We start from the raw sequence: 13,162 nt of genomic DNA, 5'->3' as shown, positions 1-13,162 counted from the left end.
ATGTTAGTTCCACCTGTGAGGAAATAGTGGAATTTATTTTAACTGACTAGTTTGAACCAGCTGTGGTGCAGATACAGCGCCATCTACTGTCGGTATACTGTTGATGTAGATGCATTGTCCAAAAATATTGTGATGGTGTAAGACGGTTATTTCTCCTGTTATTTTTTATCAAAACTGACTAAAAGTTTACAAACCATTTTGAAAATCGTGTATCTGCAAGTGTTACAAGCTCAAGATGGGTGTACCCAAGTTTTTCCGGTACATTTCCGAGCGATATCCGTGTCTCACGGAACTTATCAAGGAATATCAGGTAAGATAACCTTAAATCTGAGAAAAAGCCCTCAGAAAAGTGTTGATTTGGCAAAAACAATGTATGAACGTTTCAGATACCGGAATTCGACAATCTTTATCTGGACATGAACGGGATCATCCACATGTGCTCGCATCCGGACGACAATGATCCACACTTTCGGATAACAGAGGAGAAGATTTTTGCAGACATTTTTCATTATATTGAAGTGTTATTTCATATGATCAAGCCACAAAAGCTATTTTTCATGGCTGTTGATGGTGTTGCGCCTAGGGCCAAGATGAACCAACAGAGAGGGCGTCGTTTTCGTACAGCCAAGGAGGCTGAAAAGATGGAGCAGAAAGCTCAAGAGAAAGGCGAAGCAATGCCTGAACAGGCAAGGTTTGACTCAAATTGCATCACGCCTGGCACTCTATTCATGGCCAAACTGCAGGAGCAATTGAAGTATTTTATTGTAAATAAAATTAGCACTGATCCATTGTGGCAGAAGTGCAAAATTATTTTATCTGGTCATGAGGTAAGTGCTTTCATATTATTGAAGTAGGAAAGGTACTCCAATGAATTTCTCCTTGGTCCTGTTATCTTTCTGAACTTGAAGCGAATGTCGGATGAAATCATGTCCCATTCGTGGATGCGATAAACGTCGATCTTTGACGTTGATTTTCAGAAGTGGTTCACTATACCATCCGTATTCATGATTAGTAGTTTCCGGTCGACGATGGCGTTCTTTCGGTCCTGCTGAGATGTGTTGATTAATTTCCTCCACAGTCACTTTGTATTCGCCAACCGGGGCGAAGCCTTCGTGCTTCGAATAGAATTTAGCTGTTATCGGACGCAGTTTGTAATTTCGGCGGTAATTTTCGAAAAGCGTGAAATAATTTTTTTCGCGTTCGAACGCCTCACGCAGGGCTTTCTCTTGCTTGATGGTTAAAATCATGATTTACAATCCAACAAAAATTATGACACTTGAAAGCAATGAAACAATAATGTTTGATTTTTTGTTTTTGTTTTGTTTTTAGACACCTGGTGAGGGTGAACATAAAGTAATGGATTACATTCGTTACCTACGGGCGCAACCAGGACACGACCCAAATACACGACATTGTCTGTATGGTTTGGACGCCGATTTAATAATGCTGGGGCTGTGCACGCACGAACCTCACTTCTCCCTGCTGCGAGAGGAGGTAAAGTTTGGCAAGAAGAACAATCAGAAACGTAAAAATGTCCCCGAACAAATTACGTTCTACTTGCTACATCTGTCACTAATGCGCGAGTACTTAGAGCAAGAGTTTATTGCAGTCAAAGACAATCTGTCCTTTGGTTACGACATTGAGAGTATTATTGATGATTGGGTATTGATGGGATTTCTGGTCGGAAATGATTTTATTCCGCATTTACCCAACCTGCATATTGCGAACGGTGCGTTACCGTTGTTGTACAACGCATACATGAAAGTTCTGCCGACATTTGGCGGGTATATCAACGAGAATGGTAAATTAAACTTGGAACGCTTCGAGAAGTTTATGGCTACATTGTGCAGTATTGACATGGAGCAGTTTAGCGAACAGTATGCTGATTTGAAGTATTTTGAGAGTAAAACAGGACGACGACCCAACGAAAAGGAACGGACTAGTGTAAGTGTTACATAATAAATCTAAAATATAAAAATGAATCACAAAATGTGTTGGTAAGCGCATAACTCAACAACGCCTAAACCAATTTGGCCAATTCTTTTTTTTTAAATGTTTGTTAAAGTCTTAGGATGGTTTTTATGGCGAGAAAAATTCGAATAATTGCCGGGAAAACCCTAAAGACAGCCCTTTTCTATAGGATAAAAGTTGGCATTGAGAGTCAATCATAATTATAGTTAAATAGTTGAATCCGAGATGGCGCGCTGAAGTGCATTATTAGCAATTCTTTATATAATTAATTTCTTTAAAATAAAATTGCGAATCTTATTGAAAGAATTGACACATACTATGTCTAGAACAAGAGAGTAAAAACGAATTACATTTTTATTAAACACTACCGGCAGGAAGTCGCGGGCAAAAACTAGTATGATTATATTAACAAAAATATCTAAAAAAAATGATTATTTACAGTATAAACCAAGAAAATTAGAAGAGTGGCAAGGTGAGGACGCGGATGAAGGATTGTTTGGTGCTTTGGAAGGTGAAGAAGTTAAACCAATGAACTCGGATTTAGCTGCGCTAATCAAGGCAACAGATACGGTAAAATTTTAAAACATAACCTAAAAATACGATTTAACCCGGAAATATTTAGTTTGTAGGAACTTCCGATGAGAATTTGGCCGAGGAGACGGAAGAAAACAATTCGGAGGTTGTCGAAAGCGAATCGGAGAGTTTAAGCGAAGACGATCTACTGGACGCTGAATTTAAACTGCACAAGAAAGACTATTACATGAACAAACTTCAATACGAACAAGTTACACCGTAAGTAGAAATAAATCTCATAGAAATTCTAACCTAGATTTATTAAAAACTAAAATGGTTACGGTTTTTTTTGTTTTGGTTAGTGAGGTTATGCGCGCACAAGCCGAAGGCTACGTCCGGGCAATCCAATGGAACCTCAATTACTACTACAGTGGTGTGTGTTCATGGTCTTGGTACTATGAACACCACTACGCGCCATTTATCTCCGACATCAAGGACTTTAAAGACTTCAAAATTGAGTTTGATCTTGGTAAACCTTTTCATCCTTACGAACAGCTTCTCGGAGTGCTTCCTACTGCGTCTAAGAAGTTATTACCCGAGTGTTACCATCCTCTAATGGAAGATTCGAATTCGCAAATCTTTGATTATTACCCAACGAATTTCAACACGGATTTGAACGGTAAGAAACAAGACTGGGAAGCGGTCGTGCTCATTCCTTTTATCGACGAGAAACGATTACTCGCTGCGATGGCGACTTGTAATGATAAGTTGACACCGGAGGAGGTGAAACGAAACACGCACGGACCAATGTTGGTATATGAGTATACCACTGATGATTTAGCCGAGTATGAAGCGCCGGAATATTTTCCACCGGTGACAAACAATCATGCGTTATGCACAAAGATTACGAATGAAGAAATACGCGTTCCGGAAGAGAAATTGGTTAAGAGCGCTTATCCCGGGGCGTTGTTTGATGTATATTATCCGGGATTTCCAACTACGAAACACTTAGAGTACAAGGTAACCTTTAATTCAATACGAAAGCAAAATTTCATGTTAGGCAACCAAATAAACATTGTATTGTGTATTTTCAGAGCTATTTAGAAAAAGGTGGTGTAAAAGTTTTTGATCAACCAAGCAGGGGCGAAACTCTTTATCTGGAGATTTTACCGAAACCTTTACCCGCACCGGAGGCCATCGCCGAGGAATTACTCGGCAATGTTGTGTTTGTGTCATGGCCTCATTTAGTGGAAGCAATGTAAGTTTCCATTGCTTATGTTTAATGCTTAAATAATTTTAATTGCTTATTGCAGGGTTGTGTCTGTTTCAACTAGTGAATATCGGTATCACTACGCTAATATACCTGGCGAGTACAAAGTTGAATCGAACAAAGGAAACGTGGGTCATAATTGGAAAATAGAAAAGGATGGCATAATAGAATAGTAAGTCAAGTGTGTTTAACAATATGTTGTGTAACTAATTGCATTATTTATTAGTTATCGCGATAAAAGAGGTGTAATTGTTGGTGAGACAGACATCCTCGTGCATTGCAGACTGATGACCGGACGCAAATATGTTTTCACGTCGCAAGGTCGCATCAATCTGGAAAAGCAATGGTCTGACACTACCAATGCGTATCCTTATCAAGTGATTGTCAAAAACATAACGCAGCACAATCCAGAGTACAAACCCTATCAGAATATCGAAGATGTTTTCACTGCGAATTCGACTTGTTTCATGCTTGGGCTGCCTCATTATGGCTACCAAGGCACTGTAAGTTTAAAATCATTTAAAATATTATTATTATTCAATGTGAATTATTTTAAGGTCCAAGATAGTAGCGAATCCTTGAAGAAAGGTCGCGTAAAACTCACATTCACTGTGGCCGACGAACCGGATTTAAGGCATCTCTACAGAATGGAGCAAAAACTATCGACTTCTTACATGCCCGTGCATATTGCGGCGTCTTTAGCGAATGTATCCAAACGTTTATTTTCGCGTATCACCGGCACGATACTTATTTTCACGGGTGGTGTACGTTCGATGGGGCTGCATGATGACGCGCCGAAACACAATGTCGGCTTGAATTTGAAATTCAACAAACGCAACGAAGAGATTCCTGGGTATACGAAGAAAGACGGTGCTTGGCTGTACTCGCAGAAAGCCATCGATTTGCTGAACAGTTATCAGGAGAAATATCCGAAGTTGTTTCACTTTTTAGAAACAAGTAAAAACTGTGATGTGTATTATGAGTACGAGATTTTCCCAGAAGACAATGGGTAAGTAGAGTTTTTGATTAAGTTTTAAAATCATTATATGTGCCTAATTTTTATTTAAAGGAGCGGTGAAACTGTAAAAGAAATTGTCAATTGGTTGAGAAGTCAAGAATACTACTCCATAGAAAAACAACAGTGTGGTAGTAACACCTTGGAACCAGATATAGTGAAACAATTGGAGAATATCATCGATGAACACGAAAAGAAGTCCGAAGCGCCGAAAACGGTCGTCATGCAAGTGAAACCTTTTCTACTCTACAAGGTACACACGATTAAAACTAAAAATTTTATTGTTTTGCATGATTTTTATGTGCGTATAGAAAGATTAAGTCATTGCGGAAATTGTCCTCTCGTACAATTCTTGCCGGTATGCAAATCGTGCATCAGTAGTCTCACTTTTAAAAAACTCTCGACTTTTGCGTGTTTCTTCATTACTACACCCCCAATTTTCGGCTGGTGCCAAGATTAACTTGTAATTTTTCCCCCAATTTGTCATAATGTGGGTGAGCAAGTGCGAAATGAAGAAAACAATCATCAGTCCGAGAATTACGCATTGAATGATGAAAATCCAGAAAGTTTTGTAATCTCGCGATGCCCACGCCCAGCGATAAAAATTGACGATTGTCACCGAGCAGAGAAGCGCCGGTATCAAATAGAATAAGTACTGCAGGTGGGTCATTTTCTTGTTGAGCATAAAGTGAACGTCAACGAGGAGATTTCTTGCGTTATAGATGTAGAATATTCCAATCGCTTCAATTGTAACTATAAATGTTAGAAATGTTGATGAACAAAAGTTCTCCATTTCTACAAACATTGAGTATCCTATCGGTGAAATGTACAGCGGCATTACAAAGATGATCATGAAGCACAACATGGCGATGGAGAATCTTCGCAGTTGGTAGACACAATGAAAGGTTTCGTGAAACGCTGAGGTTAAGGTAAACAATAGGAAGAGTAAATACCTCATTCCCGTGATGTACAGATATAGAAAATATACAATTGACCACAGTTGTTGATACGACGGCCATTCGAGTAGCGCTAGCGGTAGTTTCACAAAGAGTAGTGAGACGTTTTGTTCAAAAATGGCGTCCATTGTGATATTTTTGTTCATCGCTTCCGAAGAAAGGTTAGAATACACAAAAAGTGTAAAGAGAATGTCCGTCAACATGTTGCACAGCGGTGTTAGCGCTGCAAATGTATAAATATTGCTTCGGAAATGTCCATGCGCGGAGATGCAGATTAATCCACCCATGCCGAGACCAACATTTGTCATTGCGTTGTTCACGACATCCACCCACATGCGATAGTCCATTAACATTTCGAAATCTGGCTGCACGAATGCCGAAATACCAATGATACTTGTTTGATTTAACAGCGCGGCGACTGTAAGTGATATCAATAGGATAATCGGCGTTAATGTGATGCAGGTTTGTAGTTTTTCAATGGTCCTGATTCGCTCAACCAAACACACTCCTACGATTATGAGCGTCGCCAAGAGAAAGAGAAACAATCTCATATTAACTTCCGAAAAACTCATCGCATTTTCACTTAGAACAAAATTCCTGTAGAAATGCTCAACGCTATTTTGTGTATTTGTCATGTTTTGCTCCGGGTATGATTGGAAGTTTACGCAGGCTTCGGTCGCCCATGATGGATCACATCGTGACCATGGTAGGATTGTTTCGAATGATTTCAGCAGGTAATAACTTGCGTGCATTGTATTGAAGAGTGAGTAGTGTGCAGCGAAGAAGGTGATGGTCGCCATTGACCAGACCAGACCTCGTACAATCGGTGCCATTCGCCACATATTAACAAAACCATTGTTGGTGTACTGACCAATGATGAGCTCCGCGTAGACAAACGGTATGATGAGAAATGCGGTTACTACCGAGTAAGGGAGGAGCACTTGCATGTGTCCATACTTCTGAAAGAGGGCGGGGTATTTGCGCGCGTTGCCCAATGTATTACTCCAGCAAATCAGCGCCAGCGCGTAGTTGTTGGGCGTGGACCAGAAGTGGAATTTGGTGTGGGACTTGAGCGGAGGTGTCGACATCATGCAAAATATTCGTTTTTATATAAACATTTATACGGAGAAAAAAACCTGACACTTGAAACGTTTATGTCAAGCTTGATGAAAACATCAATGTCATTTAATTACAACTACCGTGATGGTGTTGATAGTTTCCTGTTTGATCGTGATTATTATTGCCGGGACATATTACTATGTCTATTTATTGCTCGAATGCATTCGGCGAGTGCGAGGTACATTGTAAATATTGTCTGTAATGTTGTTTGATTGTGGTGTTTGTCTTTGTTGCAGCCGGGACTGTTAATGGGCAACCTTTCGCCCGACCCGAAGGCGACATTCCGACTGTACGATCGCGTCGTTTGCGTCCGCGAGAGCTACACCGTACCGTTGGGCCACGTGGGGACGATTATAGCGATACATAAGTCTGTGACGGGCAAACCAGAGGATTTCCTGTACGACGTGTTGTTTGATAAGCCTTTCCCCGGTGGATTATCATTGAATTGCTCGGCGTTGCGCGGGTACAAAATGTCGCGGTTGTCGTTGATTAATCGGACGCACGGAGTGAGGGAGATGGAGATGAAGACTGGCAAGCCCGGTCAATTGTATCAGAAAATCGGATACAATCCGTCGCCGTTTGGTGGTTCGATGCAAAAGTTTACGAATCCGAATCAGAATTCGGCGTTCGCCGCTTGGAATAATCGATCGCCGCAACACGAGAAAAGTTTCCAGAATTATGCGGGAAATAATGCGTCGCAGGGACCTTCTCAGCAGGAGATGAATAATAGTAATGGTAGGAATGTGGGTGTTCGAAAAAATGCGAAGAAAGCGAAAGTTTCAAGTCAACAGATTGATTTTATGCCATTCAAAAAGAGTACAACTACGAATGGCCAACACGAACAACAAGAAAAGAATGTCGATACTCCGCCCAAACAGCCGAAACAACAAGAACAAGTGAAAATTAAAAAATCACCTGAGAAACAGGATTCTGTCCAGCCAAATTTGGGAGTTTCTTTGACTGCTAATGATTTATTCGCTGTAAGTTACTTTTTGTGTATTAATATGAAGTTTATTTCATTGAATCTATTATATTTCTAGCATGTGTCCGCTCAAATGCAAAAGATGAACATAACAGCGCCGCAAACGGCTGCAATGGACTTCCCTGTCTCCTCTCAACCAACACCATTTGCCCCACCCATTCCACAAAGCTTACCGTTTCCTGCAGCGCCGGCTCAAGGACCACCTGTAAAAGGCTTTGGCATCAAGTTGTTAACTGAATGCCAACGCCGCGGATTGCGTTGCCCTCTTTATCAGTACTTCCATGATAAAACCACGCAGCAGTATCAAGTTCAACTGAAGCTGTCCTTCCTAAATGAGCCCATTTTTGGCCAACCTGCTCTCACGAAATTAGAAGCGACTGAGAACGTGGCGGAGATTGGCTTGCAAAAACTGGCCGCACATAACCAACCAATTGCATTCCCAGCGCCACCTATGCAATGGTGCATGCCGCGTCCTTCTCAACAACAACAATCACCACCCAAACATCAACCACCACCACCGCCTCAGGGTGCGTTTGGTCACCCTAGAATGCCGCAACCGCAAGTTCCGCAACAATACGTAACCCAACAACAGTTTCAACAATTGCAACAACAGTTACAACAACCACAGCAACAGAATGTTCAACAACAGCCTGGGCCAAGGCACGCCGCTCAACCAAGGCATAAACAACCCGCACAACCGGCGCCTAGAATACCTGGTTTGTCAGCGACACGCCCATCGGTACCTTTTGTACCGCTGCAGGCCGTCAAGCAGCAGCGGATCCATCGTAATAGCAACAGTTCGCAACAATCAGCGAAAAAGAACTCACATGGTCGTAAGAGCGATGAGAATCGTTCTGGGGCACAACAAGGACAAGTCGCTGGACAGGAGAAGTCACCGAGAAACTCAAAACATGAAAGCGACGCACGAGATTCAAAGGAAAAGGAAGGAAATGCGGGTAAACCGCGACGCGAACGTAAAATCCGCATTGCGGCCAACTTTTCAGTGCCACCCTAAGCATGCTTTTGATCTCTTACGCATCTATTGATGCCTATGATTAATTATGGATGACATTGAACCTGTTTAGGTTATGATTTTAGTTCATCTTATTTTGTTCAATAAAGATTTCTGTTTTAATGCGATTTGTATAACTTCAACACTCAGTATATGGGTTTTGCTTGTACGGAGTGGGGTAGATACGCGCTTTATTTATGGAGGTTAGAATTCAACCACATCCTTACAATTCGGCAGTATTCCATTGTTCCCTGCAACAAACTGCGTCAATTTGTTGCTAACGAACGCGATGACTGATGTGTAAGTTGATAAAACCTTGTTTCATGTGCCGGCTGCTTTTTATCCGCGATTTTCTTTGTTTAGTGACACTGCTGACGCGCTATTGGGCGATGATAGCGATGATCGTGAAGATTATGACTTGGGCAAAGAGGAAGAAGCTAAACTTCTGTATGGGGACGATGGCGAGGAAGATTGGAAGGGTTTGGAACGAAAACTAACACCACTATACTTTTGATTGTTACTTTTTTTTATATTTTAGCTGAATTACTAGAAGAAGAGGAACAGGAAGATAATCATCGTGATAAATTTGCAAGTGAAAGAACACAACAGCAGATAGATGCACATGAAGCAACTGTACAGAATAGAAACAATAGCAGTAATAGAGACAGTTATCAACATAGGTTTAACAGAGGTAGGGGAGGTGGAGGAAGAGGTACTGGCAGGGGTAGGGGAAGAGGATACAATAATGGATTAAGGATAGGTTCTGGGAAGTGCTATGTGAATCCAACCTTTCTGCAAGGTGTGAAAAAGCCTGTACAGTCTGTACAACCATGGCAGAATCCATCTAGGGATTATGAACCAGAGCGAACTGTCACTACTGCACCTTTTGTGGGGCAACAGAGGTTTCACCATCAGCCACAGCAACAACATCCAGAACAATGTCAACCTCAATATAATCAAATGGTATGTTTTAAAAATGATTATTTGATTGATTTCTATTTGATTTTTAATTATTTCAGGGAATGAATAACCAACAATTTGGTCCGCCTATGAATCAAAATAATTGGCAACCAACACAACAGTTTCATCAACCAGTGCAACAACACCAACAAAACCATTGTGACGGATCTATGCAACCTATGCAACCATCTTATCAACCTCCTATTCAACAAAATCATCAATACAATCAGTTCCCTTGTCAACCACATCAACAGCATCAACATCAACACCATCAACCATCTCCACAACAACAATATCCTTATGAGTTTAACCAACCTCAGCAACCATTAAACTATCAACACCAAATTCCACAACAACATGTTGCACCAATGTATAACCAGAATCAACAACCCGTGCAAAATATGCACATGCATCATAATCCTCAACAACATCCACAACAACAAATGACACCGTATTTTGACTCGTATCCACAAAATCACAACATGAATCAGAATCATCCACCAGTTCATCAGAATACTGGTTTTAATCCGCCACCGCAACCTCCACCTCCTCAGAGACCTGCGTTGCTACAACGTCCTCAGCAACCACCGCTGATGTTGACACATGAGGGAGGACAGTTCTTTCCACGGCAGCAGCATTTCCAGAAACATTGCGCCAATTTTAAGCCGCAACATCAAAACTTTCACAATAATCAGAGTCAACAATTTCGGCCGAGGGCACACCAACAGCAGTTCAGGCCGAATTTTCATCAGAATCAAACACAGTTTACTCCTAGAGGTAATTATCGAGGAAGTTATAATACTCGCCCGTTACTCAAACGCCGGAATGATAATTGGCGAGAAGATTACAATAATACCGAGTATACAAAGCGACGGAACTGGAATAATTATAATGAACATCATGAAGAAGAAAATCAAGAGGAATATTACGAAGAAGAAGAAGAAGAACAACCGCAGCAACAAGAAGAGGAGGAAAATGCAACTGTTACTTATAAAGAAGTAAGTTGTATATATTTTTTATTGAATTGGTTAAAATATTCAAATATGTTTAGGACCCAACGCCAGAAATCGAAGAAGATGAAGAAACCAAAGCCTACCGCTTAAAAATAGAAGAACAGAAGCGTCTACGTGAAGAAATTCTAGCCGAAAAGGAGCGTAAGCGCAAAATAGCTATCATGAAGAAAAACGGTGAGGTTTGCGACATACCTACTCTGGAAGCTTCCCTCCAAAAGAACAGCAACGCCCAAAGTTAATCACAAGAGTATCCGGTAACAATCCTAACCTACGAGTGTTAACGCGATCTGACGGTGAGAAGGTGCAACTCACCACTGGAACAAGCGCCGCGCTAAACGCAATACCAACAATTACTAAAGTTAGGATTAAGCAAGGAGTTGCGCCTACGAAAGCGCCCCCAACATCGCCAACGCCCAAGTTGACTACTGGTTTCCTATCGACTCGTACAGTCATCGCTAAGGATAATTCGCTATTGGATACGCCGGTTGTCGTCGTGCGGAATTTGGCCGCCAGTAGCAGCGAGCCGCAACTGAGAAAGCTGTGTCAGGGCGTTGGGCTCGTTCAGGTAAGAGAATAATAGGACATAGTTTTTCAGTTTACCACATTTATGCAATACAATCACTAGATTTTTACTTTATTTTGAGTTTACTTTGCCGTGACGTTCAATTATTTCGAATCTCGTAATCTGTGATGATAAATATAACCTAGTGAGGCAATGAGCAAGATATTTTTGAGCATTTTTACACATTTTATTAGTTAAAAGGTTATGTAGCTTTCTAAGCAGCGCCTAAGTTACAAAGAGAGTTGAAATTTATATTTTTATAGTAATTTTTATTAACGTTGTAGAACCAAAGCGTTGCTATATGACAAAAAACGATTGTGCCTTTTGTGGAGGCTGTGAATGTTTCATGACTATTCACCTTTTGAACCATTAGGTGTCGCTTTATGACAATTGTACCGACCGATTTAACCTCATTTGGTCAGTGCTGATTACAGGGTTATTTGAGTTATTTGATTTATAGGCGAATAGCAAACGAATGACTTACAATTTAAAAGTCGGAATATCAAATTTTGAAAAATACGTTTTTTTAGTATTATAACCTCAAACCTCATGAATTTACGAACACACAAACAATGATACCAATGATGAGTGCCATAAAATATTTTTTTATAATAATTATAAAAATGTCATATATTTGAACTACCAGAAGTAATTAATTGCATTATATTTGCAATCATGTATAGTCATGAGTAAATACGAACTTTCTGATTCGTACGTTTTACCGCAGACGCTACTTAAGACGAAGTATAGATATGAATAAAGTACAGTATTCTCCATACGCTTAAAAGAAGTAATTTATAAACGTTAAAATGTACAAGTTTAATATTATTTTCAGATATTATATCGACTTGTTAACTATTTACTACAAAACTAACCAAAAAGCGCGATTTTGATTTAACCGTTAAGATTTTTATACGAAAGACCAGAATGGTTCTGTTCTTATTTGAAGTTTATAATGCTGTTAACGTTTCTAATGATATTTTGTAACATTTATTGACTTAAATTTGTACCTGTTGCTATCTGATCTTATTGATTTTGTGTTCATAGTTGTGTTTTTATAGTATTTTTGCTAGAGTTTAATAATTGTAAGGATGTTGAAAGATATCGGGACGGTCGTGACAATACAAAATGTTTGCTTTTCAGAACCTCGAAATGTCGTCAAAGGAGCGACAGGCAAAGATTCGCTTTAAGAGCGTCGCTTCGGCGCACGCTTTCTATAAGAAATACCAACGCCACATGCTCGATCTGTCAATGATTCAAGTCGAGCTCGTTCCCGATAAAATATCGGCAGTTTAAACGATTTTCAAGATGGCGGTCACGATATTACCCACTAACTTAACTAAATAAGACTATATACATATATATGTAGGTAATAATCATGGATAGGGTCAAGTTTTACCTGAATGTAATCTTTAGTAATTTTATTGAATCTATTGAATTAATTTCGAAAATTTACTTTATATTTGATGAGATTTTTTACTGTACAGTGTTTTGCAACTGTGTTTGCAGCTTTTAAGCTATTATGCTATTTTGATTTGTAACGCGCACTTTATGTTCAATATCGTTTAGTACGTAAAATGAAGATGAAATAATGATAATACACACTTTTTAAAGAACGTCGATATTCTCGACATTTATTTTATATAACCTGAGCAGAAAGATATAAATTTACCGATTGCCATTGAAAAAAAATCGTTTAGTTAGGTTACATTGCTTTTTTAATCAATTTCTTAGTTCCATTTTTAAAGCGCCACTTTTTACACGATTTATAGACCCGAAAAGTGGCATT

General features: G+C 39.9%; 3 protein-coding genes across 5 annotated transcripts; 2 read left to right on the top strand and 1 right to left on the bottom strand.

The window, feature by feature from the left end:
• Positions 1 to 90: 90 nt before the first annotated feature.
• Positions 91 to 8,961, top strand: pcm (5'-3' exoribonuclease pacman). Its single transcript, XM_065306862.1, has 13 exons — positions 91 to 310; positions 387 to 827; positions 1,330 to 1,944; positions 2,413 to 2,541; positions 2,594 to 2,763; positions 2,847 to 3,504; positions 3,579 to 3,742; positions 3,798 to 3,926; positions 3,981 to 4,257; positions 4,312 to 4,763; positions 4,824 to 5,022; positions 7,081 to 7,824; positions 7,885 to 8,961. The coding sequence occupies exons 1-13, from the start codon at positions 236 to 238 to the stop codon at positions 8,839 to 8,841; spliced, it is 5,010 nt and encodes a 1,669-aa protein (XP_065162934.1). The 5' UTR covers positions 91 to 235; the 3' UTR covers positions 8,842 to 8,961.
• Positions 5,033 to 6,884, bottom strand: LOC135795260 (sodium- and chloride-dependent neutral and basic amino acid transporter B(0+)-like). Its single transcript, XM_065306866.1, has one exon. It carries the CDS (start codon positions 6,814 to 6,816, stop codon positions 5,086 to 5,088), a length of 1,731 nt encoding a protein of 576 aa, XP_065162938.1. The 5' UTR covers positions 6,817 to 6,884; the 3' UTR covers positions 5,033 to 5,085.
• Positions 8,962 to 8,991: 30 nt separating the features above from the next.
• LOC135795261 (putative mediator of RNA polymerase II transcription subunit 26) lies at positions 8,992 to 12,989 on the top strand. 3 transcript variants are annotated; one of them, XR_010549054.1, is made up of 6 exons: positions 8,992 to 9,138; positions 9,202 to 9,317; positions 9,377 to 9,801; positions 9,858 to 10,796; positions 10,850 to 11,376; positions 12,517 to 12,989. XR_010549054.1 is itself a non-coding variant. In XM_065306868.1 (5 exons), the coding sequence occupies exons 1-5, from the start codon at positions 9,128 to 9,130 to the stop codon at positions 11,048 to 11,050; spliced, it is 1,692 nt and encodes a 563-aa protein (XP_065162940.1). In that variant the 5' UTR covers positions 8,992 to 9,127; the 3' UTR covers positions 11,051 to 12,989. The 3 variants fall into 3 exon arrangements, 1 of the variants encoding a protein (XP_065162940.1); XR_010549055.1 differs by having other exon boundaries at positions 12,209 to 12,989; XM_065306868.1 differs by having other exon boundaries at positions 10,850 to 12,989.
• Positions 12,990 to 13,162: the final 173 nt, after the last annotated feature.

This window comes from Atheta coriaria, unplaced genomic scaffold (assembly GCF_025399875.1).
Source record: "Atheta coriaria isolate IRGN ID8LTWV9N9 unplaced genomic scaffold, Caltech_Dcor_3.1 hic_scaffold_7_pilon, whole genome shotgun sequence".
Classification (NCBI taxonomy): Eukaryota; Metazoa; Arthropoda; class Insecta; order Coleoptera; family Staphylinidae; genus Dalotia; species Dalotia coriaria.
This window is presented reverse-complemented; position numbering and strand designations above follow the sequence as displayed.